At 46.1% G+C, this 26211-nt stretch overlaps 1 protein-coding gene across 29 annotated transcripts in view; it reads left to right on the forward strand.

Moving 5' to 3' along the window:
* The first annotated feature begins 737 nt into the window (after nt 1–737).
* Nucleotides 738–26211, forward strand: part of CD22 (CD22 molecule) — a 37942-nt gene continuing 12468 nt past the window's right edge. Inside the window, exons 1-7 of one of the 29 annotated variants that reach the window (XM_077982133.1) lie at nt 5075–5218; nt 15293–15414; nt 15838–15871; nt 16656–16697; nt 20446–20487; nt 24138–24193; nt 24666–25046. In XM_077982133.1, the coding sequence (XP_077838259.1) occupies nt 24160–24193; nt 24666–25046 (415 nt within the window). In that variant the 5' untranslated portion in view covers nt 5075–5218; nt 15293–15414; nt 15838–15871; ... (1 more) ...; nt 20446–20487; nt 24138–24159. Of the gene's footprint in view, nt 1049–2053; nt 2118–5072; nt 5219–10156; nt 10310–14246; nt 14527–14698; nt 14973–15292; nt 15415–15837; nt 15872–16655; nt 16698–20443; nt 20488–21654; nt 21930–24106; nt 24194–24639; nt 25047–25699; nt 25815–26211 lie in introns of those variants that run through there. The other 28 variants (XM_077982141.1, XM_077982134.1, XM_077982154.1 and 25 more) reach the window with 28 other exon arrangements.

Consider the following 26211-nt stretch of genomic DNA (forward strand, 5'->3'; position numbering starts at 1 on the left):
AGTTCAAGAAACATTAATTAAGCACCAGCTGTATACCAAGCACTTTCCAGAGGCTCAGGCTATCCTGAGAAGGGTCTCCGAGGACAACTCTGTGACAATGAGAACGCTGAGACTTAGGGAAGTTAGGTGATTTTCCCGGGGTCCCGGAGCTCAGAAATGGTGTGGCCAGGCCCTGGGGTCAATTCTTCTGATTCAAATGCACTCTTTTCTTTTCCTTCCTTCCTTCCTTCCTTCCTTCCTTCCTTCCTTCCTTTCTCTCTTTCTTTTCCTTTCTTTCCTTCCTTCCTTCCTTTCTCTTTCTCTTTTCTTTTCTTTTCTTTTCTTTCCTTCTTTCTTTCTTTCTTTTTCTTTCTTTCTTTCTTTCTTTTTTTCTTTCTCTTTCTCTCTTTCGTTCTTTCTCCTTTCTTTTTTTTTTTTTTGATGGAGTCTCGCTCTATCGCCCAAGCTGGAGTGCAGTAGTGCGATCTCGGCTCACTGCAACCTCTGCCTCCTGGGTTCAAGCAATTCTCCTGCCTCAGCCTCCCGAGTAGCTGAGATCACAGGCACCTGCCACCACGCCCAGCTAATTTTTGTATCAATTGCACTTTTTCTATAATACCTGTCAGGAAGTAAAAAAGGGCCAGAGTGTCTCGTGTAAATGGGATTAGTAACTAACAGTTGTTGAACGCTTTCTATGATTCTACCCAGTTTGCGTTAATTAATCTCCATTAACCTCATTTACCTTCCCTAACAACTAGACAATGGTTCTCAAAGTGTGGTCCCTAGGCAGCAGCATCAGCAGCACAAGGGAGCTTGCTAAAAAGGCGAATTTTCAGCCCCCACCCCAGACTTCAGGAATCAAAAACCCTGGGGTGGGGCCCAGTAATCTGTGTTTTGAGAAGTCCTTGGTGGATTCTGATGCACGTGCATGTTTGAGAACAAGCGGCTGAAGCCTGGAGAAGTTATATCAGTTCCGCGGTCCCCAGCTGTTAGCAGTGGAGCCCAGATTTGAGCCCCAACCACTGGCTGCAGAGGCCACACTCCGACGCTGTGCTACACGGCTGTGTTGGTGAGAACCAAAGGCTGCTCACAGAGCTCGGGTGCTGGAGGAGCAGTAAGGTTAAGCCGTGGGCTGCAGCAGTGAGGGCAGGGTTTCCTATACGGCAGCTCTGCCTGGTTTTTGTTTTGTTTTGTTTTTTGTTTTTTTTTTGAGATGGAGTCTCACTCTGTCATCCAGTCTAGAGTTCAGTGGCACAATCTTGGCTCACTGCACCCTCTGCCTCCCAGATTCAAGCGATTCTTCTGCCTCAGCCTCCTGAGTAGCTGGGACTACAGGTGCCCACCACACTCAGATAATTTTTGTATTTTTAGTAGAGACGAGGTTTCACCATGTTGTCCAGGCTGGTCTTGAACCCCTGACCTCAAGTGATCCACCCAACTCGGCCTCCCAAAGTGCTGGGATGACAGGCATGAGCCACCATGCCCCGCCTCTCCCTGCATTTTGAAGAAGGCAGAGGATGCAGCACAGAGACCAAAAGAAAGGCCTAGAGGCAGGAATGAACAAACCAGGTCGGGAGGGGAGGTGACATGGGGCTGCTTGGCTGGGACGGGAAGTCCACATGCAGGAGGAAAGCAGACATGGGTGGGGGCCAGGCCGTGGGCAGTGGGAAGGGAGGCACTCTGTGGGGCCTGTCCAAGCTGGCAGAGTGCATGCCCTTTCCGCACGGGGCTCACAGTCTTGCAGGGAGAAGGACATGAAAGAATCTCATGCACATATCAAACCACAACTGTGACACCTGCTCCCAAGGGGTAGCTCAGAGTTTTTACAGCAGGGGTCCCCAGTGCTGTACTGCACACACTGATACTGGTCTGTGGCCTGTTAGTGACTGGGCTGCACAGCAGGAGGTGAGCAGCCAGCGAGCAAGCATGACCGCCTGAGCTCCGCCTCCTGTCAGATCAGCAGCAGCTTTAGATTCTCGTAGCAGCATGATCCCTATCGTGAACGGTGCATGCGAGGGATCTAGGTTGCGTACTCACAGATCATGCCTGATGAACTGTCACTGTCTCCCATCAGCCCCGGATGGGACCGTCTAGTTGCAGGGAAACAAGCTCAGGGCTCCCACTGATTCTACGTGATGGTGAGTTGTAGACTTACTTCATTGTATATCACAATGTAATAATAATAGAAATCAAGTGCACAATACATGTAATGTGCTTGAATCATCCCCAGCTCCCTCCCCACTCTCAGGTCCATGGAAAAATTGTCTTCCATGAAACCGATCCCTGGTGCCAAAAAGGTTGGGGACCGCTGTTTTACAGCATAGAATCTAAGTGTGACTTGAGGTCTGAGGGGCCAGGGGAGGCTTCCCTATGGAAGGAAACTCACATATGTGTGAAGGCCCCAAGTGGGAACATATTTAGCAAAACTGCAAAATTCGAGGAGCTGAAGCAAGGCCGGAGAGGCATGAGATGGGGCTGGGGATACACAGGGCCCTCTCGGCAGCCGGGAGGGAAGCCTCTTCCAGATCCGCTGCATACATGCTCACCAGCCCTGCCCTGACACACCTGTCCCCCGACGACAGATCCTGGCTCCAGCAGGTCTGGCCTGGGAGGACTTCGCCCAGAGGAGCAGAACATTGTCAATAACCGGGGATCGGGGAGTAACCCCGCTCTGCCCAAAGTGCAGCTTGAGGGCCCCGGGAGCCACTGTGACGCTACTGTGTATGCTTCATTTAGTATGCGCCAGAACAACAGGAAACCAGAATGCCAAACCGGCTTCACATGAGGCTAAGTCAAAATAAATAAATAAATAAATAAATAAGAAAAAAAAATCAATCAACTGAATTGATTTTTAAAATGTATTCAATAAACATGTTGCAGGTGACTCATAGACAGGACAAAAGTCCTGAAGGTTGTAGGCAAACCTCTAAAGTTTGGGAAACAATGAAGGAATTTGACACAAAGACCACCCTTAGGAGGGACTGGCACTCAACCATGGTGAATGTGTAGGACCGAGCCGGGCGCGGTGGCTCATGCCTGTAATCCCAGCACGTTGGGAGGCTGAGGCTGGTGGATGGCTTCAGCCCAGGAGTTTGAGACCAGTCTCAGCAACGTATCAAGACCCTGTCTTTACAAAAAATACAAAAATTAGTCAGGTACGGTGGCGTGCGCCTGTAGTCCTACCTACGCGGGAGGCTAAAGTGGGAGGATCGTTTGAGTCCAGGAGATGGAGTTTGCAGTGAGCCGAGACTGAAACATTGCACTCCAGCCTGGGCAACAGAGTCAGACCCTGTCTCAAAAAACAAACAAACAAACAAACAAGTAGGACCTGAGTTCGAGTTCACTCTCTCAGACTTCCCCACCCAGCTCCTGGATCCCACCAGAACACCAGAATTCAACACATGCTCACTGAGCACCTCTGTGTGCCAGGCCTATGCCGGGCCCCAGGGTCACAGCAGTGCCCCCCAAAAATCACTCTCTGGCCTCCCAGAGCTGACGTTCTGCAGAAGAGACAGACAACGATCCGAAAGACAAGCAAACACATGACCTCTGACAGTGAAGGAACCACAGAGGGGTGCAATGTCAGGCTGTGCTGGGTCAGGCTGCCATTTCAGAAAGAGAAGTCATTTGACTTGAGACCGGAAGGAAGTGAGGGAGGGAGATCTGTGGGTTCCTGGGGAATGTGGGTCCAGGGAAGGCCAAAATCAAGTGCAAAGACTCCTGGCGAGAATGCACTTGTTACGTTCATGGAACAAGAAGGAAAGAAGCATGCTTGAGTGGAGTGATGGAGGTGGAGTGGTTGCCCAAGGAAGCTTGATTACACAGGGTCTTGTAGGCCACAGGCAGGACTGGTGCTTGTTTATTTGTTTGTTTTGAGACAGTCTCGCTCTGTTGCCCAGGCTGGAGTGCAGTGGCACAATCTCAGCTCACTTCAGCCTCTGCCTCCCGGGTTCAAGCGATTCTCCTGCCTCAGCCTCCTGAGTAGTTGGGATTACAAGCATGTACCACCACACCACGCCAGTCTAATTTTTATATTTTTAGTAGAGACCGGGTTTCACCATGTTGGCCAGGCCGGTCTTGAACTCCTGACCTCAGGTGATCCACCCACCTCAGCCTCCCAAAGTGCTGGGAGTACAGACGTGAGCCACCCCATCCAGCAATGGAATTTAATTCTAGTTTTGTTTTGTTTTTGAGATGGAGTCTTGCTCTGTCGCTGAGGCTAGAGTGCAGTGGCGTGATCTCAGCTCACTGCCACTTCTGCCTCCCGGGTTCAAGTGATTCACCTGCCTCAGCCTCCCAAGTAGCTGGGATTACAGGCATGCACCACCACGCCTGGCTAAGTTTTGTATTTTAATAGACACAGGGTTTCATCATGTTGGCCAGACTGGTCTCGAACTTCTGACCTCAAGTTATCTGCCTGCCTCTGCCTGCCAAAGTGCTGGGATTACAAGTGTGAACCATCGCGCCCAGCTGGAACTTGGGCTTTCAAAGAGCACGTTGAGAAGCCGCTGGAGAAGTGAGCTCGGAGGGTGTGATGGAGGGCTTGAGGCTTCAGAGGCCTACTGGCAGCTGCGTGGACAGTGAACACAGGCTATCAGTGGAGGCAGGGACAGGGCTGGGAGGCCCTGGCCATTGTCCAAGAGAGAGGAAGTGGAGATGGAGAGAGGAGTGGGGTCAGGACCCATTTTGGAGGAGGAAGTGGCAGGACTTACTTGAAGAGTCAAAGGTGACTCCAGCTGCTTCCTTAAGAGGTCGAAGAAAGCGCGAGGGGCAGGTTCAGTGCAGAACGCAAGAGTGACCTACTCCGGCCGAGTTCACGCCCAGGGAGGCCCTCAGGGACAGGGAAGACAGATGGCACCCCCTCCCTCTGAAATGCCAAGCTGAGGAAGAATCAGAACACATGACATAGTGACTCAGAGAGATGGGGGCAGATGCTGAGATGAGGGCTAGCCAGGCAGGAAGGGAGGTGAGAAGGTCTCATGGCCTCACGTGCCAGGAGGGCTGGGCCACCATGTGCGGGAGGGAGGACACCCAGGCACCAGGCCATGGTCATGACACGGGTCTCTTTGTCCCTCCCGGTCTGCCAACCTCCTGAGTCACTCCTGACGGAGATGACCGATCCATCCCTGGCCCGCCTCCCACCCTGTCCCTGGGACGGTGCCTGGGGCAGGCAGCTCCATTATCCTCCTTGATGAAAGAGCTCCCAGCGGCACTGGCCACTCCAGAGCCTCCTCCCCAGGTGGGTGATCATGCAGGGCTGGGCTCTTGCGACTGGCCAGGGATGGAGATGCACTGCACTGCTGAGAAGTGCTTTCTAGGAGTTCAAGACCAGCCTAGGCAACATAGCAGACATTGTATGTAGGAAAAAAATGCTTAAAAATAAGCTGGGCACAGTGGCGCATGTCTGTAGTCCCAGCTACTCAGGAGGCTGAAGCAGGAGGACCATTTGAGCCCAGGAGTTTGAGTCTGCAGTGAGCTGTGATTGCACCACTGCACGCCAGCCTGGGCAACAGAGTAAGACTCGGTCGCTAAAAAAGAAAACAAAAGGTCGACTGTGGTGCTCATGCCTGTAATTCTACCACTTTGGGAGGCCGAGGTGGGCAGATCATCTAAGGTCAGGAGTTCGAGACCAGCCTGGCCAACATAGTGAAACCCTGTCTCTACTAAAAATACAAAAATTTGCCAGGCGTGGTGGTGCGCACCTGTAGTCCCAGCTACTCAGAAAGCTGAGGCAGGAGAATTGCTTGGATCCGGGAGGTGGAGGTTGCAGTGAGCTGAGATTGCACCACTGCACTGCAGCCTGGGCGACAGAGCAAGTCTTGGTCTCAAAAAAAAAAAAAAAAAAAAAAAAGAGGAGAAGTAGCCAAGCCTCTTTCTTTCCCCACTCTTCTCGCTCTCAACTCCAGGCTGCTCCTTCAACAGGAGGTGACAACCTCACCTCGCGAATTTTAAAAAAATTTTCTTTTAATTTTGAAATAATTATCAGAGGAAGTTGCAAAGATAGAACAGAGAAGTCTGGTGGCAGCTGAGCCAAAGACCCCTTCCCACCCTAGAGCGCCATCTGCCCGGGGAGCGGGAAGGAAATGACGGTTTCGTCTCAAAGGGTCTCTCTGTGAAGCTCAGGCTGGGGCTGAGTAGCCAGAGGTGCGTGAATTGATGTCTGCAGGGAGTGATGGGTCAGCAGGGTACCTGACAATGTCTGGAATAATGACGGCTCACTTTCACAGAGAGCCCGTTCCATAGCAGCCACCGTGCAAAGTGCTGTAAGGACTGGGGACCTGTCGCAGCACAGCCCTGAAGTCGTAACAGCAATCTTATTATCACCCTGGGAGGGGAAACCGACAGATGTCACAGCAAACACATGGCAGACCTGGGACTGGAACCTACGTCTGTTTACCACATGCTTGTCATGGGATGTTCGGGTTGCTGAGCGTGTCCTGTGTGTGCTGTCGCCAGCCCTGTGAGGAAGGCACTATCATTGTTCCCATCTTACCGTCCTGGGCAGAGGTGGGGGGGTTGAGGGGAACACAGCCAGGCAGGGAGTGGCCACCCAGGGCTCTCAGGGACTCTGTTCATTGCCTGCTTTCAATGCTTCCCTGGTAAGGGGGTGACAGTCAAGTCACCAAAAAAGGAGACCAACGACCTGTTTGGAGGAACGGCGGGGAGGAAGAGTGAAAGCGCCGAGGCTGCATTCTCAGGAGTTGTGCTCCTCCTCCCTTGCCCTCTCCACGCAGCCCTTGGCCTCCGGAAATCAAGACACGTCCACAGACCCATTGTCCAATCCCCTCCTGTAGCAAGACTATGAGCCACACCTGGCGCCGTGGCCCGCAGAAACCTCAGCTACTCCTTCTAGGTGAGGAGCAGGAATTCAAGTCCCAAAGGGTCCCCTGCCTGAGACCTTTGGGACCTGGCGACCTGGCCACCTGGCCTGGAGTCCCCCATTAAGATTGCTGGAATTAAGAAAATAAAAATTGATGTCCAGGTGCGGTGACTGGCACCTGTAATCTCAGCATCTTGGAAGGCCGAGGAAGTGGATTGCTTGAGGCCAAGCGATGGAGACCAGAATGGGCAATGTAGAGAGATCCCGACTCAACAAACAATAAAACATAAATTAACAGGGTATGGTGGCTGATGCCTGTAGTTCTAGTTACTCAGGTGGCTGAGGATTGCTTGAGCCCACCTCAAGTTCAAGGCTGCAATGAGCTATGATCGCACCACTGCACTCCTTCCTGGGTGACAGAGGGAGACTCTGTCTTAAATTTCTTTTTTTAAAAAAAGTAAGTATAGATTCACAGAAGTTGCAAAGATAGAACAGAGAAGTCTGGTGTGTGCTTCACCCAGCATCCCCTGATGGTTACTTCGACTAAATCATTCAGGACAGTATCAAAACCAGGAATTTGACATTTGTATAATATGTGTGTACAGTTCTGTCATTTTATCACATCTGGATGTATATAATGACAACTGCAGTCCAGATACAGAATTATTCTGTTACTACAAAGACCTCCCTTGTGCTACGCCCTTCATAGTCAAACACTTTCCCCCACCATCCCTAACTCCTGGCAACTTTTCATCTTCTCCACCTCTATCATTCTGTCATTTTGAGAATGTTACGCTTGGGCGTGGTGGCTCACATCTGTAATCCCAGCACTTTGGGAGGCTAAGGCAGGTGGATCACTTGAGGTCAGGAATTTGAGACCAGCCTGGCCAACATGGTGAAACCCCATCTCTACTAAAATACAAAAATTAGCCAGGCATGGTGTCAGGCAGCTACTGGGGAGGCTGAGGCAGAAGAATCACTTAAACCCAAGAGGCAGAGGTTGCGGTGAGCTGAGATCGAGCCACTGCACTCCAACCTGGGGGACAAGGGCGAAACTCCATCTCAAAAAACAAACAAACAAAAAGAATGTTGTAACACATGTGATCCTTAGAGACGCCTTTTTCACTCTCTGTACTGCTCTTCAGAATCGTCCAAGTTGTTACCTGTATCCTCTTCATATCTCACTCATTTTTATTGCTGCATAGTACTCCATGGCATGGATGTAGCGTAATCTGTTAAGCCACTCACCTAGTGAAGGACGCATTGGTTGTTTCCAGTTTTTGGTTTTGTTTTGTTTTTTTTCTTGAGATGGAGTCTCGCTCTTGTTGCCCAGGCTGGGTGCAATGGCGCTATCTCGGCTCACTGCAACCTCCGCCTCCCAGGTTCAAGCAATTCTCCTGCCTCAACCTCCTGAGTAGCCTGTGTTAGAAATGCTTGTTTTTTGGTGCTGTAAAGAAATAGCACTTGAATATAAATTTAATTTCTTTAGCAAGGCTATTTTTACTTTCTGCAGAAAGGGTATACTCGCTGGCGGTTTTGCTCCAAAAGTACACCGAACAAAGGAGACAGGGTCGTTTATAATTTGACACAGCTGCTTTATTGCTACGTCTGGTTTCTATTGGCTGGAACGGGACCTCACATTCTGTATTTGTCCTGATTGGCTAGCAACTTAGAACTTTTTAAAAGAGGCAAAGGCAGAGGAGAACAAAAAGAAGGAGGAAGTAACTTGTGGAATGCTGAGAAAGATAAAAACATTTCTACATAAGGAAGAGGAACAGGCTATGACCTAATGCTTTCTGGGACTAGTATAAGCACGCTAGGGCAAGTATTTAGGCTAAATTGTGGGAGTTAAGAACATAAAGTACATTGATTTTTTTATTATGGCTAGAAGATATTTAAGAATGTTAGCACAGATCTTTGAATAAATTTTGCTTCTAAGAGAAATTACTATTTATTCTTAATTAGATGGGGAGGAGAGTCTCTGAAGAGGAACTTCTACTTTACTTTTTACACTGGGATTACCGGCATGTACCACTACGCCCAGCTTATTTTGTATTTTTAGCACAGACAGGATTTCACCATGTTGGCCAGGCTGGTCTCGAACTCCTGACCTCAGGGGATCGCCCTCCTTGGCCTCGCAAAATGCTAGGATTACTCCTGACCTCAGGTGATCGCCCTCAGCCTCCCAAAGTGCTGGGATTACAGGTGTGAGCCACCGCGCCCGGCCTGTTTCCAGTTTTTGGCTATTACAAATAAAGCTGCTGTGAATAATTAATTGTGTGCAGGTTTTTGTGTGGACATACGTTTTCGTTTCTTGGGGATAAAATGCCCAGGAGTGCAATTCAATTGCTGGGTCATCTGGTAGGTATATTTTGTTTAGTTTTTCAGGAAACTGACAAACTGTTTTCCAGAGTAGCTGGACCATTTTGCATTCCCACCGGTCATGTGTGAACGATTCAAGTTCACAGCATCCTCACCAGTGTTTGCTGTTGTCATTATTGGTTTTTTAATTTTAGCTGTTCTAAAGCGGTATCTTGTCATGGGTTTCAATTTGCATTTCACTAATGGCTGGTGATGTGGGACATCTTTTCATGTGCTTGTTTGCCTTCTATATACCTTCTTCAGGGACATGGGCTATCATGTCTTTTGCCTATTTTCTAATTGGACTGGTTTTTATTTATTTGTTTATTTAGAGACAGAGTCTCCCTCTGTCGCCCAGGCTGGAGTGCAGTGGTGAGATCTCGGCTCACTGCAACCTCCACCTCCCCGGCTCAGGTGACTCTCCTGCCTCAGCTTCCTGAGTAGCTGGGATTACAGGTGCACACCACCACGCCCTGCTAATTTTTGTATTTTTAGTAGAGATGGGGTTTTGCCATGTTGGCCAGGCTGGTCTCAAACTCCTGACCTCTGGTGATCCGCCTGCCTCAGCCTCCCAAAGTGCTGGGATTACAGGTGTGAGCCATCACGCCCAGCGTGATTTTTATTTTATATATATATACACACAATATACATACACACACATATATGCACACACTGTATATAAAGCTGTTATATATTACATTTATTCTACATACATAACAGATTTGCTGAGATACAATTCACATACCATAAAACACACCCATATAAAATGTCCAATTGAATGGTTTTGAGTCTATTCACTGAGTTATGCAACCTTCACCACAACCAGTTTTAGAACATTTCATCACCCCCAAAATAATCTCACATCCATTAGCAGTCACTCTTCATTTCCTCTCACATTCCCCACCCCACCCCAGCCCTACACAACCACTATATCTATTTCTGTCTCTACAGATTTGCCTTTTCTGAATATTTCACATGAATGGAATCATACAATATGTGACAGTTTGTGACTGGCTTCTTTCACTTAATGTTTTCAAAGTTCATCCATGGCCAGGCACCGTGGCTCATGCCTGTAATCCCAGCACTTTGGGAGGCCAAGGCAAGTGGATCACCTGAGGTCAGGAGTTCAGGACCAGCCTGGCCAACATGGTAAAACCCGGTCTCTACTAATAATACAAAAAATTAGCTGTTCATGGTGGTGAATGCCTGTAATCCCAGTTGCTCAGAAGGTTGAGGCAGGAGAATTGCTTGAACCCAGGAGGCAGAGGTTGCAGTGAGCCAAGATGGCGCCACTGCACTCCAGCCTGGGCAACAAGAATGAAACTCGGTCTCAGGGAAAAAAAAAAAAAGTTCATCCGTGTTGTAGGATCTATCAGTACTTCATTCCTTTTTATTATCAAATAATATTTTATTGTTTAGGCCTCCCATATTTTCTTTATTCATTCATCTCTTCATGGACATGTGGGTTGTTTCTACTTTTTGGCTTTCATGAGTAATGCTGCTGTAAACATTTGTGTTCAAGTTTCTGGGTGAACATGTTCTTATTTCTCTTGGTTATATACGTAGGAGTGGAGATGCAGGAGTGTATGGTTATTCTATGCTTAATCTTTGGAGGAACTGTTTTGAGACTTTTTCCCAGAGTGGCTGGACAATTTTATATTCACACTAGCAATATATAAATGATTTTGTTTCTGTACATCCTCTCCAGTATTTGATACTATCTTTTATTTTAGCTGTTCTTATAGATGTGTAGTAGTGATATCTCATCGTGGTCTTAACCTGTCTAAAGGCTAGTGATGTTGAATATCTTTTTAGATAATTAGTTTCTATCCATATATCCCCTTGGCTGAAATTTCTCTTTATGTCTTTTGCCAGTCTTCTAATTGATTATCTGATTTTTTTATGTGGCGTTTCTATGTTGAATTGAGAGTTCTTTATATATTTGTTCTAGATATGAGTCCTTTGTCAGATATGTGGTTTGCAAATATTTTCTCTGAGTCTGTAATTTGTCTTTTCATTCTCTTAACTAGGTCTTTTACAGAGCAAAAAAAAAATCATAATTTTGATGAAGTTGGATTGATTTTTTTAGGGATCATGCCTTTGGTGTCATGTCTAAGAATGCTTCATCAAGCTTTAGGTCTCAGAGATTTTCTCCTATGTTATCTTCCAGAGGTTTTCTTTTTCAATTTATTTTATTTTACTTTTTAATTGAGACAGATTTTCACTCTGTTGCCCAGACTGGAGTGCAGTGGCATGATCTCAGCTCACTGCAACCTCCGCCTCCTGCGTTCAAGTGATCCTCCTGCCTCAGCCTCCTGAGTAGCTGGGACTACAGGCACGCACCACCACAACTGGCTAATTGTTTTTGCATTTTTAAATAGAGACAGGGTCTCGCCATGTTGGCCAGGCTGGTCTCAAACTCCTGGCTTCAGGTGATCCATCCATCTTGGCCTCCCAAAGTGCTGGGGTGACAGGTGTGAGCCATGGTGCCCGGCCCTTCTGGAGGTTTTATAGCTTAATATTTTACATGAAAATCTATGATCCACTCTGAATTAACTTTTATAGAAAGTATGAGGTTTAGGTTGAGGTTCATGTTTTTGTCTATGGATGTCCAATTACTCTACCATCATTTGTTGAAAAGACTGTCTTTCCTCCATTGAATTGTTTTTGCTCCTTTGTTAAAAACAAGTTGGCCATATTTGTGTGGGTCTATTTGTGGGCTCTCTAGTTTGTTCAGTGGATTGATGTGTCTATATCTTCACCAGGGCCACACAGTTTTGATTACTGTATATTACTTTATAATAAACCTTGATATCAAGTATAGTGGTTCTTCCCCCTTTATTCTTCTGTTTCAGAAATGGTTTCCATTCTAGCTCTTTTTATTACTATTTTTTGCTTCTCCCATAGGTAAGAAAACAATATTCTTACTGTTGTTTTTAAAAAAATTTTATTTAAAATTAAAAAATAAAATTTAAGTTCTCTTTTTAAAAATTTTATTGTTTAAAAATTTTGTTTTGTAGAGATGGGGTCTCATTATACTGCCCTGGCTGGTCTCAAACTCCTGGCCTCAAGTGATCTGCCCACCTTGATTTCCCAAACTGCTGGGATTACAGGCATGAGCCACCATACCTGGCCTATTCTAGTTCCTTCTATGTAAACTTTAGAATAATCTTGCCTATATCTATAAAAAAATCTTGCTGGGATTATGGTAGTAATTGCATTAAATCTGTATGTGTATCAATTTTGGGAGAATTGATATCTTTACTATGTTTAGTCTCCCAATCCATGAATATGGTATGTCTCTCTATTTAGCTATTCTTTGACTTTTTTCAGCAGTGTTTTGTAGTTTTCAGTATATAAGTCATATGTGTTTTGTTGAATTTACATCTAAGTATTTTTTTAGCCATTGTAAATGGAATTGCATTTTAAATTTTGGTTTCCACATGTTGATTGTTAATACAAAGAAATGTGACTAATCTTTGTGTTAATCTTGTATTCTGTAAATGTGTGAAACTCACTTACTATTTTTAGGTGGGTTTTTTTTTTGGTTTTTTTTTTTTTTGGTTCTTTGGAATTTTCTACTTAGACCATCATGTCATCTGCAAATACAGATAGTTTTCTTTCCTCCTTTCAGATCTATGTCCTTCTTATTGCCTTTCTTTATCTTATTGCACTGTCTAGAACTTCCAGCATTATGTTGATAGGAGTGATGACAGTAAACATCCTTGTCTTGTTTATGATCTTAGGGGAGAAGTATTCAGGACTGCAGTGTTAGTTAAGTATGCTAGCTGTAGTTTTTATAGGTTAGTTGTAGGTTATCAAGTCAAGGAATTTCCCCTCTATTCCTAGTTTTCAAAGAGTTTTAAAATCATAAATGGGTGTTTCATTTTATCAAATGCTTTTTCCACAGCAATGGATATGATCATGTGATTTTTCTTCTTTATCCTGTTAATATGGAAGATTACACTGATTGATTTTCAATTGTTAGACCAGCCTTGCACCCCTGGAATGAATAAATCCCACTTGGTCATGCTGTATAATTATTTTTATATATTGTTGATTTTTTTTTTCCTTTTCTGAGATAAGGACTTGCTCTGTCACCCATGCTGGAGTGCCGTGGTGCAATCATGACTCACAGCAAACTCAAACTCCTAGGTGTAAGCAATCATTTTCCCTCCCAGCCTCTCAGGTAGCTAGGACTACAGGCACGTGCCACCATGCCCAGCTAATTAAAAAACATTTCTTTTTGTAGAGATAGGGCTTTCACTATTTTGCCCAGGCTGGTCTCAAACTCCTGGCCTCAAGTGATGCTCCCGCCTCAGCCTGCCAAAGTGCTGGGATTACAGGCGTGAGCTATCATGCCTGGACTACTACTGAATTCTATTTGCTTATATTTTGTTAAGGATTTGGTATCTATATTCATGAGAAATACTGGCCTATAATTTTATTTTCTGTACTTTCCTTTTTTGGTTTAATGTTAATACTAATTTCATAGAAAGGGTTAGGAAGCATTCCCTCTAATATTTTCTAGAAGAGATTATATGGAATGGTGTAAATTCTTCTTTAAACATTGAGCAGAATTCTCCAGTGAAAACATATAGGTCTGAAGATTTATTTTTCTCATTTTAAATTACCTAATAGTTATAGTGCTGTTCAAATGATCTAACTCACATTGGGTGAGTTGTGGTAGTTTGTACTTTTTGAAGAATCCATTTCATCTAAATTGTCAAATTTATGTGTGTAAAGTTGTTCATAGTATTCCCTTATTATCTTTTTGATATCTGCAGGGTCTGTAGTGCTATCCCCTATTTCATTCTTGATGTTAGCAATCTGTTTTTATTTTATTTTTTGTCAGTCTTGCTAGAGGTTGCCAACTTTGTTGATCTGAAAAGATACTTTCTTTTCTCTATTATTTTTCTGTTTCCAGTTTCATTGCTTTCTCCCTTTTTCGTTATCATATCCTTCCTTATGCTTGCTTTGGGTTTAATGTGCTCTTATTTTTCTAGTTTCTTGAGATCAAATCTTACATTATAGATTTGACATTTCCTGTTTGGTTTTTTTTGTTTTTTTTTTTTTGAGACAGAGTCTCGCACTGTCGCCCAGGCTGGAGTGCAGTGGCGCGATCTTGGCTCACTGCAAGCTCTACCTCCCGGATTCATGCCATTCTCCTGCCTCAGCCTCCCAAGTAGCTGGGACTACAGGCACCCGCAACCACACCTGGTTAATTTTTTGTATTTTTAGTAAAGACAGGGTTTCACTGTGTTAGCCAGGATAGTCTTGATCTCCTGATCTTATGATCCACCTGCCTCGGCCTCCCAAAGTGATATAAATTTCCCTCTTGTGCTTTAGTTGGTTCCTAAAATTTGGTAAGTTCTATTTTCATTTTCATTCCATTCAATGTATTTTTTAAATTTTACTTGCGATTTCTTCTTTGGCCCTTGGATTATTTAGAAGTGCTTTGTTTAGTTTCCAAGTGTTTGAAGATTTTTCTTTTTTCTTTTTTTTTTTTTTTGAGACGGAGTCTCGCTCTGTCGCCCAGGCTGGAGTGCAGTGGCGCGATCTCGGCTCACTGCAAGCTCCGCCTCCCGGGTTCACGCCATTCTCCTGCCTCAGCCTCCCGAGTAGCTGGGACTACAGGCGCCCACAACCGCGCCCGGCTAATTTTTTGTATTTTTAGTAGAGACGGGGTTTCACCGTGGTCTCGATCTCCTGACCTTGTGATCCGCCCACCTCGGCCTCCCAAAGCGCTGGGATTACAGGCGTGAGCCACCGCGCCCGGCCTTGAAGATTTTTCTTTTAACTCTCTGTTATGGTATCTAATTTGAGTCCATTGTGGTAATAGAACATACTCTCCGTAATTTCAGTTATTTCAAATGTCTGACGTTTGTTTCATGACCTTGCATATGATTTATCTTGGTATATATTCCATAGATGCTTGAAAAGAAGGTGTATTATGCTATTGTTGGGTAGATAATTCCATGAATGTCAATTAGATGCTGTTGGTTGATGGTGTGTCATTGCGTTCTTATATATTCTTGTTGATTTTCTGCTTGATTGTTCTATTGTTGAGAGAGAATATTGAAGTTCCCAATTATGTTTGTGAATTTGCCTATTCTTTTTTTTTTTTTTCAGATGGAGTCTCACTCTGTCACCCAGGCTGGAGTGCAATGGTGCGATCTCAGCTTACTGCAATCTCCACCTTCTGAGTTCAAGTGATTCTCCTAACTCAGCCTCCCAAGTAGCTGGGACTACAGGTGCTTACCACCATGTCTAGCTAATTTTTGTATTTTTAGTAGAGATGAGGTTTCACCACGCTGGCCAGGCTGGTCTCAAACTCCTGACTGCACCCACCTTGGCCTCCCACAGTGCTGGGATTACAGGTGTGAGCCCGGCTGCCTATTTCTCTTTTTATTTCTACTGGGTTTTACTTCATATATTTTTCAGCTCTGTTGTTTGGTGCATACATATTTAGGATGGTTATGTCTTCTTGGTGGATTGACTTTTCCCATATTATATAATGTCCATCTCTGGCCTTGGTAATTTTCTTTGCTCTGAAGTCTACTTTATCTGTTATTAATATAGCCACTCCTACTTTCTTTTGACTACTTTTTGCATGGTATATTTCCATTATATTTGAAGTTGTTATTATTATTATTATTATTATTATTTTGAGACAGGGTCTTGCTGTGTCACCCAGGCTGGAGTACAATGGTATGATCTTGGTTCCCTGCAACCTCTGCCTTTCAGGTTCAAACAATCCTCTCACCTCAGTCTCCCGAGTAGCTGGGATTACAGGCATGCACCACCATGCCTGGCAAATTTTTTTTGTACTTTTAGTAGAGACAGGGTTTTGCCATGTTTGCCAGGCTGGTCTTGAACTCCTGGCCTCAAGTGATCCATCCACTTTGGCCTCCCAAAGTGCTGAGACTATAGGTGTGGGCCATTGCACCTAGCCTTCAAGCTATTTTCTTGTAAACAGCATTTATTTAGGCCATTTACATTTAATGTAATCACTTATATGCTAAGGCTGATGTGTGTCATTTTATTTTTTGTTTTCTTTGATTCTTTTTTCTTTTCTCCAGCTTCTAGTGAGTTCCTGAACAGTTTTTTAGAATTCCATTTTGATTTATCTGTAGTGTTTTTGAGTATATTACTTTGTATAGCTTTTTTATAGGTTGTTCTAGGTATTACAACATACATAATTTATCAGAGTCTACTGGTTTCAACACTCTACCAGTTACTTCCCTTTACAACCCTTTCTCCTTTCCCATTTATAGGATAATTGCTTAAATATTTTATCTACATACACTGAGAACAGAATTAGACAGCGTTATAGTTTTTGCTTTGAGTGTCAAACGTAATTTAGAAAACTCTAGAGGAAAAGAAGAGTCTATTGTATTTACCCATAGGTTTGCTCTTCCAGAGGCAGAGGGTGGCAATGGAGGGTAAGCCTCTGTCACCAGAGACTTTACTGTACTTTCCCTTTTACTGTCAGATGCTACCAGAGTCCCTGAAGAGGGAAGATGTGAGGAAACAGGTAAAAACCATTTTTGTTCTTTTTTTGCATTCAACAAGTGTTCTTTCTTCCATCCCGGTATTCCAAGATTCTTTTTTAAAAAAATTACTTCCTTTCTGTTCAGGGAATTGCCTTTAGCCATAATTTTAGGGTAGGCCTGTGTTGAACAAAAATTCTCTTTGTTTTCCTTCGTTTGAGAATATCTCAATTTCCCCTTCATTCCTGAAGGGTATTTCCACTAGATACAGGACTGATTCCAGATTGACAGTTCTCTGAGCACCTGAAAAATATCGTGTCACTTTCTTATGGACTCCATAGTTTTTGATGAGAAACCCACTGTTATTTGAACAGTTTTTCTGGTATAGGTAATGTGTCATTTTTATGTGGTTGCTTTCAAGAATTTTCTCTGCCTCTTGTTTTTAGAAGTTTGACTATGATGTGACTTGGCATGAATTTCTTTGGATTTATCCTGTTTGTGATGCACTTAGCTTCTTGAATCTGTAGACATATATTGTGCATGTATGTTGTCAAATGAAGACAATTTGCAGCCAATACTTCTTGGAATTTTTTTAAGGCCCACCCTCCTTTACCTCCCCTTCTGGGACTTCAATGACAAAATGTTAGATCTTCTTTTATTATAGTTACACATGTCCTTGAGGCTTTGTTCCATTTCCTTTCATCTATTTTCTTTCCATTGTTCAGAATGGGTAATTTCAATTGTTATCTGTTTTGTTTCACTGCTTCTTTCTTCTACACTCTCCATTCTGCTATTGAGCCAATCCATTATGGTTTTTATTTCAGCTCTTGTATTTTTTAGTTCTAAAGTTTCCATTTGGTTCTTCTTTATATTTTCTATTTCTTTGCTGATACTTTTTATTACTTTATTTATTTCAAGCACATTTATAATTTCTCAGTGAAACATTTTTATGATGGCTGCTCCAAAATCTTTGTCAGATTATTCTAACATCTGTGTCATCTTGATGCTTGTGCCTGTTAATTATCTTTTGTTACTCAGTCTGAGAATGCCTGATTCTTAGTATGACAAGTGATTTGCCATTGAAGTCAGGATATTCTGGGCACTATGTTATAAGAGTCTGGATCTTATTTAAATCTTTTGTCTTAGCGGGCTTCCCTTTATACTGCTCCAGTGAAATAAAGTGGGGCACTGCCTCATTGCTTCCAGACAGGGATAAAAGTCCAGGTTCTCCATTCAGCCTTTCTTGAACCTGGGGGACTGGGAGAGATGAGGCCTCCATGTTATTGTTAGGTAAGGGTAGAAGTTCAGGTTCCCCACTAGGAATCCACGACAACTCCCAGGCTGGGAGTGGGAGGGTTGCTTCATTACTGCTCCCTATGTGGCTTTCATTGACACTGTGTGTGGCAGAGAGAGAGAGAGTGGCGCTTGTTACCACTGAGTGGTGGTGAAAGTCCCAACTCTCCACTAGGCCTCTTCTGACACTACTCCAGTGGGGGTGGGGGAAAGCCCTCACTTCTGCATTGGGGTGGCAGTGGGTGTCCAGGCTGCCCACACGGTCTCCACCAACACCACACTGGGGGAGGGTGATCCCAGTAGGGGTGAAGGTCCCAGCTCCAAGTCAGGCATCACTCCGACTGAGTATGGGAGTGGCCTAGGGTTCTTTGTTACAGCCTGGTGAGGGTGAAAGTCCAGGTTTCCCAGCCAGCCTTTGCTGACAGGGGTAAGGATGGAACTTGGCAGGAGCAGAGCAGGTATTGACTAAAAGACTCTGTCTTTCTACGATGCCCCTTTCCTTGTTCTTTGGCTAGAAAATCATAGTTTTGCTAGAACTTGTTTTGTTGGGACTTGTTTTATTTGTGCCCCTTGGCATTTTCAGTTGTTGACTTCTTCAATATTCACCCGGAGATATATGAGGCAAAGAGAAATCCCAGGGAATTCACCACCATTCCTTAAGTCCCGAGGTCCCTAACCAGTCTGCTTCTCTCCATCTTTCAGTCTTCTTATGCTTGTCTTATCATGTTCAAGGTTTTCAGTTATACTTGGCAGAATAAATAAATACATCTAGTCCATCTTTCCAGAATATCACTGCTTTTTGTTCATTTTATTTATTTATTATTTATTGAGACAAGGTCTTACTTTGTTGCCTGGGCTGGAGTGCAGTGGTGCTATCATGGCTTACTGCAGCCTTAAACTCCCAGGCTTAAGTGATCCTCCTGCTTCAGCCTCCCAAGTAGCTTGGACCACAGGCACATGCCACCATGCCCAGCTACTTTTCATTTTTTGTTTTTGTTGGGTAGCTGCACAGAGTCTTGCTATGTTGCTCAGGTTGGTCTCAAACTTCTGGCCTTAAGCAATCCTCTTGCCTCGCTCTCCCAAAGCGTATTACAGGCGTGAGCCACCACACCCAGCCCCATCGGTGCTTTTGGAAGAAGGTGTTCTTCCCTCTCTCTGTTTCCCTCCCTATGGCCAGCTGCCTGTAGAGGGCAGTAGTGCTGGAGTGAAGACCTCTCAGCGCATCCCTCATCATCTGTAGGATGTGCATGGCTTCCACTGCTATCTGTTCTGCTCCGGAGACACTCGCTGGCTACAAGATTATAAAAGTGATGAGGTTTCAGCCTCAAGACTCTCCATTCAATAACACTTCCTACAAGATATCTTTTTTTGTTTGTTTTGTTTGGAGACAGGGTCTGGCTCTGTTGCCCAGGCTGGAGTGCAACGGCACGATCTGCTTACTGCAACCTCAGCCTCTCAGGCTTAAGTGATTCTCCTGCCCTAGCCTCCTGAGTAGCTGAGACCACAGGCACCTGCCACCATGCCCAGCCAATTTTTGGATTTTTTTTTTTTTAGTAGAGATGGGGTTTCACCATGCTGCCCAAGCTGGTCTTGAACTCCTGAGCTCAGGCGATCTGCCCACCTTGGCCACCCAAACTGCTGGGATTACAGGCGTAACCACAGGCACAGCCACCATGCCCAGCCCTACAAGATATCTTTTCGTTTCCTTCCTTTCTTTTTTTTTTTTTGAGACAGTCTCACTCTGTCACCCAGGCTGGAGTGCAGTGTTGCGATCTCTTCTCACTGCAACCTCTGCCTCCTGGGCTCAAGTGATTCTCTTTCTCAGCCTCCTGAGTAGCTGGAACTACAGGCGCCTGCCAACACGCTCAGCTAATTTTTTGTATTTTTAGTAGGTACGGGATTTCACCATGTTGGCCAGGCTGGTCTCGAACTCCTGACCTCAAGCGATCCATCACCTCAGCCTCCCAAAGTGTTGGGATTCCAGGCATGAGCCACTGCTCCCAGCCAAGATATCTTTTTCCTCCTCAATATCTATGTGCTCCTCCCTCAACCTTTGGGGGCTTCAGTGTAGGTGGTCAGATTCCCCACCATTTATGCCTCTGATGAAAGGAGTGGAAATGGTAATAACTGGATGGTGTCACTAAACTACAAATACTTTCAGGTGGGCCTGTGCCTTTTTCAGCGGGCTCCAGTTCTCCTGCTTGACTTGAGTCATTCGCATTTCCTGAGAGCTGGGTAGAGGGGGAGTTGTGAAGGAGCCCATTCTGAAACTGATCTGATATTGCAAACCCACACACTGAAAGGAAGAACTGCCCATACATACTCGAGTCTTCCGATCTGACTCCGAGCCCGCATCCCCCTCATTCGTCTCTTTTCCCCACTCCCCAGATCATGATGCTACTTGGTCCCCCTCAGAGCCATAGAGAAGCAGGGGGTGTGGCCATGGAGGGGAAACCTCTGTCACCAGAGACTTTACTGTACTTCTCCTTTTGCTCTCAGATGCTGCCAGGGTCCCTGAAGAGGGAAGACACGCGGAAAGAGGTAAAAACCATTTTGCTTTTATTTTGCATTCAACAAGCAAATTATTATGGAACAGCAGTTATAGGCCAGGCATACCTCCCAGAGCTGGGAATACAGTGGGGACCTCCCTGGCTCTCTCTTACCTGTGTTACAACAGGTTGTAGACAGACCCCTGTCTTGAGCATCCTCCTTGTCAGGCCTGTTGAGTCTTCTGAGAGTAGGGTAGGTTACTGGATGCCTAGGAGGGAAGAAGGAGCCAGGGAGGCCGGCCCCAAGGTTCTGCAAGGCCCTCAACAGGCCTGGACTGAGGAGGTCTGGACAGCATGGCCCTGTCCTGAGCCTCTGTGCATAATAACTGCTGTCCCTAACCTCCACCCCACCCTCAGCCTTCCAATTCCCGGGCCTGGGGCCCTACTCCTGTGCTCCAGAGACTCCTGGAGCTCCTTGAGGCAGCACACAGCCCTGCTCTGGAGACACTCATATCCCACTCATGCTGGGATGCTCCAGCCCGGCCCAGAGCAGGCTGTGGCTGGAGGGTGCCGGCAGAGGAGGGACGATGGCCCGGCTCCTGGAGGCAAGTGTTGGCTGCAGGAAAAGAGTCTATTCCGTCCCACAGCCCTTGTTACCCCTTAGGTAACCTTAAGGGGATTTCAGAGAACACTGGTCCTGCAACCCTGCAAAGTTTTTTATGGAACATGTAAAATAGATCCCATGGTCAAAGAAGTATGGACAATGTATTATACTATACTCTAATCTCCATATCTAGAGATTAATGGTGTAGATAGAGTTTCCTAAAACGTTTTTAAAGCCCTGCAGTAAAGAATCTTACTTAAGCCAGGTGCGGTGGCTCACACCTGTAATCTCAGCACTTTGGGAGGTCAAGTTGGGGGGATCACCTGAGGTCAGGAGCTTGAAACCAGCCTGGCCAACATGGTGAAACCCCATCTCTACTAAAACAAACAGACAAACAAACAAATACATCAGACAGGTGTGGTGGCGCACGCCTGTAGTCCCAGCTACTCAGGAGGCTGAGGCAGGAGAATCACTTGAACCCTAGAGGCAGAGGATGCAGTGAACTGAGATCACACCACTGCACTCCAGCCTGGGTGACAGAAGAATGAGACTCTGTCTCAAAAAATAATAATAATAATAATAATTTTACTTAACTCTTTAACCCTGCCTTTCTCAAGTGTACGTGACCTTGAAGACGTTTTTTGCATGTGACATTATGAGCACTTGCAGGGCTCATGTCAACTCTGCCTGGGGAATCTGCCTCAGCTTCAGACCCTGCACCCCAAATTCATGCTCAGGTCAAGCGAGACCCCCTTCCTGCTGTCCACAAGCAGCTTAGCTTTCCCCACACCCATGAACTGACACCTGGCAGCCCTCGGCATGAGCCGTGTGGCCCGAGGAGATAAACACAGAGAGAGAGAGGAACACTGATGCGTGGGAAATGTTGGCAGGTGAGTGGGAGGGACTTGGGTTGGTGCTGAGACCGGAGACACACTCTGCTGTCACATCCTTCGGGGTCCCCGGGGGCCAGCACGGAGGGCCACGATCATGTAAATTGGGACTTAAATTTAACTCTATGTAAATATAACTCTATGCAGAGGTCAGGGATGGTGGAGGATAAGCTCATTGCAGAGAAAGAGAGAAAGACGGGCAGCAATTACAGAACCTAACCCACAGATAGGTTTTGTTTGACCAGCTCTGCATATTTTTAGTTTGTGTATTTTTTCTTTTTTCTTTTCTTTTTTTTTTTTTGTTTTTTGAGACGGAGTCTCGCTCTGTCGCCCAGGCTGGAGTGCAGTGGCGCGATCTCCACTCACTGAAAGCTCCACCTCCCAGGTTTACGCCATTCTCCTGGCTCAGCCTCCCATGTAGCTGGGACTACAGGCGCCCGCCACCTCGCCCGGCTAATTTTTGTATTTTTAGTAGAGACGGGGTTTCACCGTGTTAGTCAGGATGGTCAGGATCACCTGACCTCGTGATCTGCCTGTCTCGGCCTCCCAAAGTGCTGGGATTACAGGCGTGAGCCACCGCACCCAGCCTATTTTTTATTTTTTCAAGACAGGGTCTCGCCCTATTGCCCAGGCTGGAGTGCAGTGGGGAGATCACCATTCACTGCAGGCTTGACCTCCTGGGCTCAACTGATCCTCCCACCTCAGCCTCCTAATTAACTGAGACCACAGGTGTGCGCCACCATGCCTGGCTAATTTTTAAACTTTTTTTGTAGAGACGTGGTCTTGTTATGTTGGCCAGGCTGGTCTCAAACTCCTGACCTCAAGTAATCCTCCCACATTGGCCACTTCTCCTTGGTCTATTTTTCTTTTTAAGTAGGTCACTCCACTTAGAAGTTTAGCTTCTTACTTCTCTTACAGTGGAAGATCAGACAGTGCTGAGCTCAGGTTCTGTCTGGCAATAACTGACTAGAACTGAGGCAGCTACCACCTTTAGAGGAGGTACAACCTTTGTCCCCACTTGGTTGATTTACGTTTCCTACCTGGCCTGTGGGGCATTCTCCAGAGACCTTCCAGACCCCTCAAAATGCTCTCCTGGTGTCACACTTTATTTTTTGTTTTGTTTTTGTTCTGAGACAGGATCTGGGTCTGTCACCCAGGCTGGAGTGCAGTAGCACGATCTTGGCTCACTGCAACCTCCACTTCCCGGGTTCAAACAACTATCCTGCCTCAGCCTCCCGAGTAGCTGGGATTACAGGTGTGCGCCACCACGCCCAGCTAATTTTTTGCATTTTTAGTAAGATGGGGTTTTGCCATGTTGGCCAGGCTGGTCTTGAACTCCTGACCTCAAGTGATCTGCCTGCCTTGGCATCCCAAAGTATTGGGATTACAGGTGTTAGCCACTGCACCTGGCTCACCCATACTTTGTTACTGGTTTTAAAATTCCTTTTTGCCTGGTCTTTCAAACCAAGTTTTGACCATGTCTGTCCCTGAGTATAATCCGTGATGAGTAGCACCAGAGAGAGCTCCATGTTATCCGGGGCCTGGCATTCAAGGCACTCAGTGGTCTGGTGCCACTCAAAGTCTGCAAGCCAGGCAGGAAGTTTGTAAAATTAGAGATGGATGAATGGATGGATGGAAAAAAGGAAGCAAGGGAGGAAGGAAGGAAGAAAGGAAGGAGTTCTGGGAAGAGAGAGAAGCTGCCCTCACAGGGCTCTCAGTTTGAAGGAGAGGCACAGCATACCTAGAAAAAACTCCCGGCCAGGAGTGGTGGCTCACCCCTGTAGTCCCAGCACTTTGGGAGGCCGAGGCTGGCAGATCACCTGAGGTCAGGAGTTCAAGATCAGCCTGGCCAACATCGTGAAGCCCCATCTCTACTGAAAATACAAAAATCAGCCAGGCGTGGTGACACCTGCCTTTACCCAGCTACTTGGGGGGCTGAGGCCAGAGAAGTGCTTGAGCCTGGGAAGCAGAGGTTGCAGTGAGCGGAGATTGCACCACTGCACTCTAGCCTGGGAGACAGAGCAAGACTCTGTCTCAAAAAAAAAGAAAGAACTCTGTGAGCATCTCAAATGCCACATCCCCATAATGCAACCAGACCCAGTCCTCCTAGATCTAGGGGAAGGGTTGGAGCTCAGTGGGTGAGCAAGAAAAGCCATGTGGAAGAAGTCAGTGGCCAGATGGCTCAAAGACAAACTCTCCCCTGCTCAGGCTTCCACCCAGACACGACACCATGCATCTCCTCGGCCCCTGGCTCCTGCTCCTGGGTAAGGACTGTGGCCTGGGCCAGTACTGGGGTTCTGGGATGTCAGTGGGCACTGGAGGAGGAGAAAAGACCCGGGCAGAGAGGCGTCAACATAGGGTAGGGTGGGGGTGGCAGTGTGTATAGATAGATGTACATACAAATATATATGTTTCCCATATATACATACGCTTCTCTCATTGCATCCTGCTGTCTTTGTGTATCTCTGTATTTCTCCCACTATCTTCAGAGAGAATTCTTTAGTTTTTGGAAAGCTCTCAGCTGGGTGCAATGGCTCATGCCTGAAATGTCAGCACTTTGTGAGGCTGAGGTGGGAGGATCACTTGAGGTCAAGAGTTTGAAGCCAGCTTGGGCAACTTAGCAAGACCCCTATCTCTAAAAAGAATTAAAAATTAAACAAATTTTAAAATAAAGAATAATTTGTAAAAGAAGGCTCTCGTGCCCCCTCAGTAATGCTTTCTGATCACTGTGGTGAGTTCTAGAATACTTGGCTTTCTCTGACTCAAGTAAATGGAATATTGAGCACCCTGGAACCATCTACGCCTGGGAGGGGGCCTGCGTCTGGGTCCCCTGCACCTACAGAGTCCTAGATGGTGCCCTGGAAACCTTCATCCTGTTCCACAATCCTGAGTATAACCAGAACATGTCGAAGTTCGAAGGGACCAGACTCTATGAAAGCACAAAGGATGGGAAGGTTCCTTCAGGTCAGAAAAGGGTGCAATTCCTGGGGAACAAGATTAACAACAACTGCACACTGAGTATCCACCCAGTGCACGTCAATGACAGTGGTCAGCTGGGGCTGAGGATGGTGTCCAAGACTGAGAAATGGATGGAACGAATACACCTCAATGTCTCCGGTAAGGCCTTCGGGGAGCGGGTCTTCTGCTCTGGGCAGGGGTGAGTGGGAGGCAGGAAATACCTGACTCCTGGCAGAGAGCTCACAAACCGAGCTTCCTGCAGAGCTCAGGCAGGAGACGCCAGCGGGTGACGATGGCGACGCATCAGCACTAGTCGGAGCTGCGGGACCTCGGATGTCCCATCTGACCCTCAGTTCCTGCCCCTCTGGGACCTGGATTCCAAGGTTGTCGGATCTCCTGATCTTTCTCTCTTTCTTTCTCACCATGTATTTTTCAGCTTTTGTGACAAACTCGTGTTTGGCCTTAGTACGGTAACCATCCAAGCACCGCATCCCTTTAGTGGGGTGGGTCTGCATGTAGCCAGCCTCAGCTCTCTCCCAGACTAGACTGCCCCCTTCAGACAGCAGGGTCTGAAGCTGCATCGCTCACCCTAAACTTAGGGCTGCTCAGAGCTCCCTATAGAGGAAACTGTGTGTGGAACGGAGTAACCACACTCCCTGGGGCAGAGGCCCCAGACGTGTGTTTGATGAGTCAAATCCACCCCTACATGTGCAGTGCCATAACTGAACCTGTGTTATAAAAATCATAAAATATTTTTTAACTTTTTTTCTCTTCTTTTCCCCTTCCCCTTCCTTTCCCTTTTTATGAGACAGGGTCTCGCACTGTCGTCATCCAGGCTGGAGTGCAGTGGTGCGATCTCAGCTCACTGCAGCCTTGATCTCCCGGGCTCAAGCTATCCTCCCACCTCCAAAGTAGCTAGGATCACAGGTGCATGCCACCATCCATGCCCGGCTAACTTTTTAATTTATTGTAGAAATGGGTCTTCCTATGTTGCCCAGACTGGTCTTGAACTCCGACCTCAAGCAATCCTCCTGCTTCAACCTCTCAAAGCATTGGGATTATAGGCGTGAGCCATCGCACCCGGCCTGAGCTTCTGGTTTTTCAAGAGATGATGGAAATCTAGATTTTCCAGTGAAATCTCTCAGTGTGTTAATGTTCATGGCAAGTTCTCATGAGCTCTTCAAGGTTAGATGACACCGTTGTCGAACCCCACAGGCCAGGTTTGAGCTCCCGATGCGTAGTCAGCCAAACACTGACACATCAGTACTTAGAAGCTAAGAAAGGATTATTTAATTTAGCCAAAGCGAGGGGACAGAAGAGAGAA

The sequence above is a fragment of the Macaca mulatta genome, chromosome 19 (assembly GCF_049350105.2).
Source record: "Macaca mulatta isolate MMU2019108-1 chromosome 19, T2T-MMU8v2.0, whole genome shotgun sequence".
Taxonomy (NCBI): domain Eukaryota; kingdom Metazoa; phylum Chordata; class Mammalia; order Primates; family Cercopithecidae; genus Macaca; species Macaca mulatta.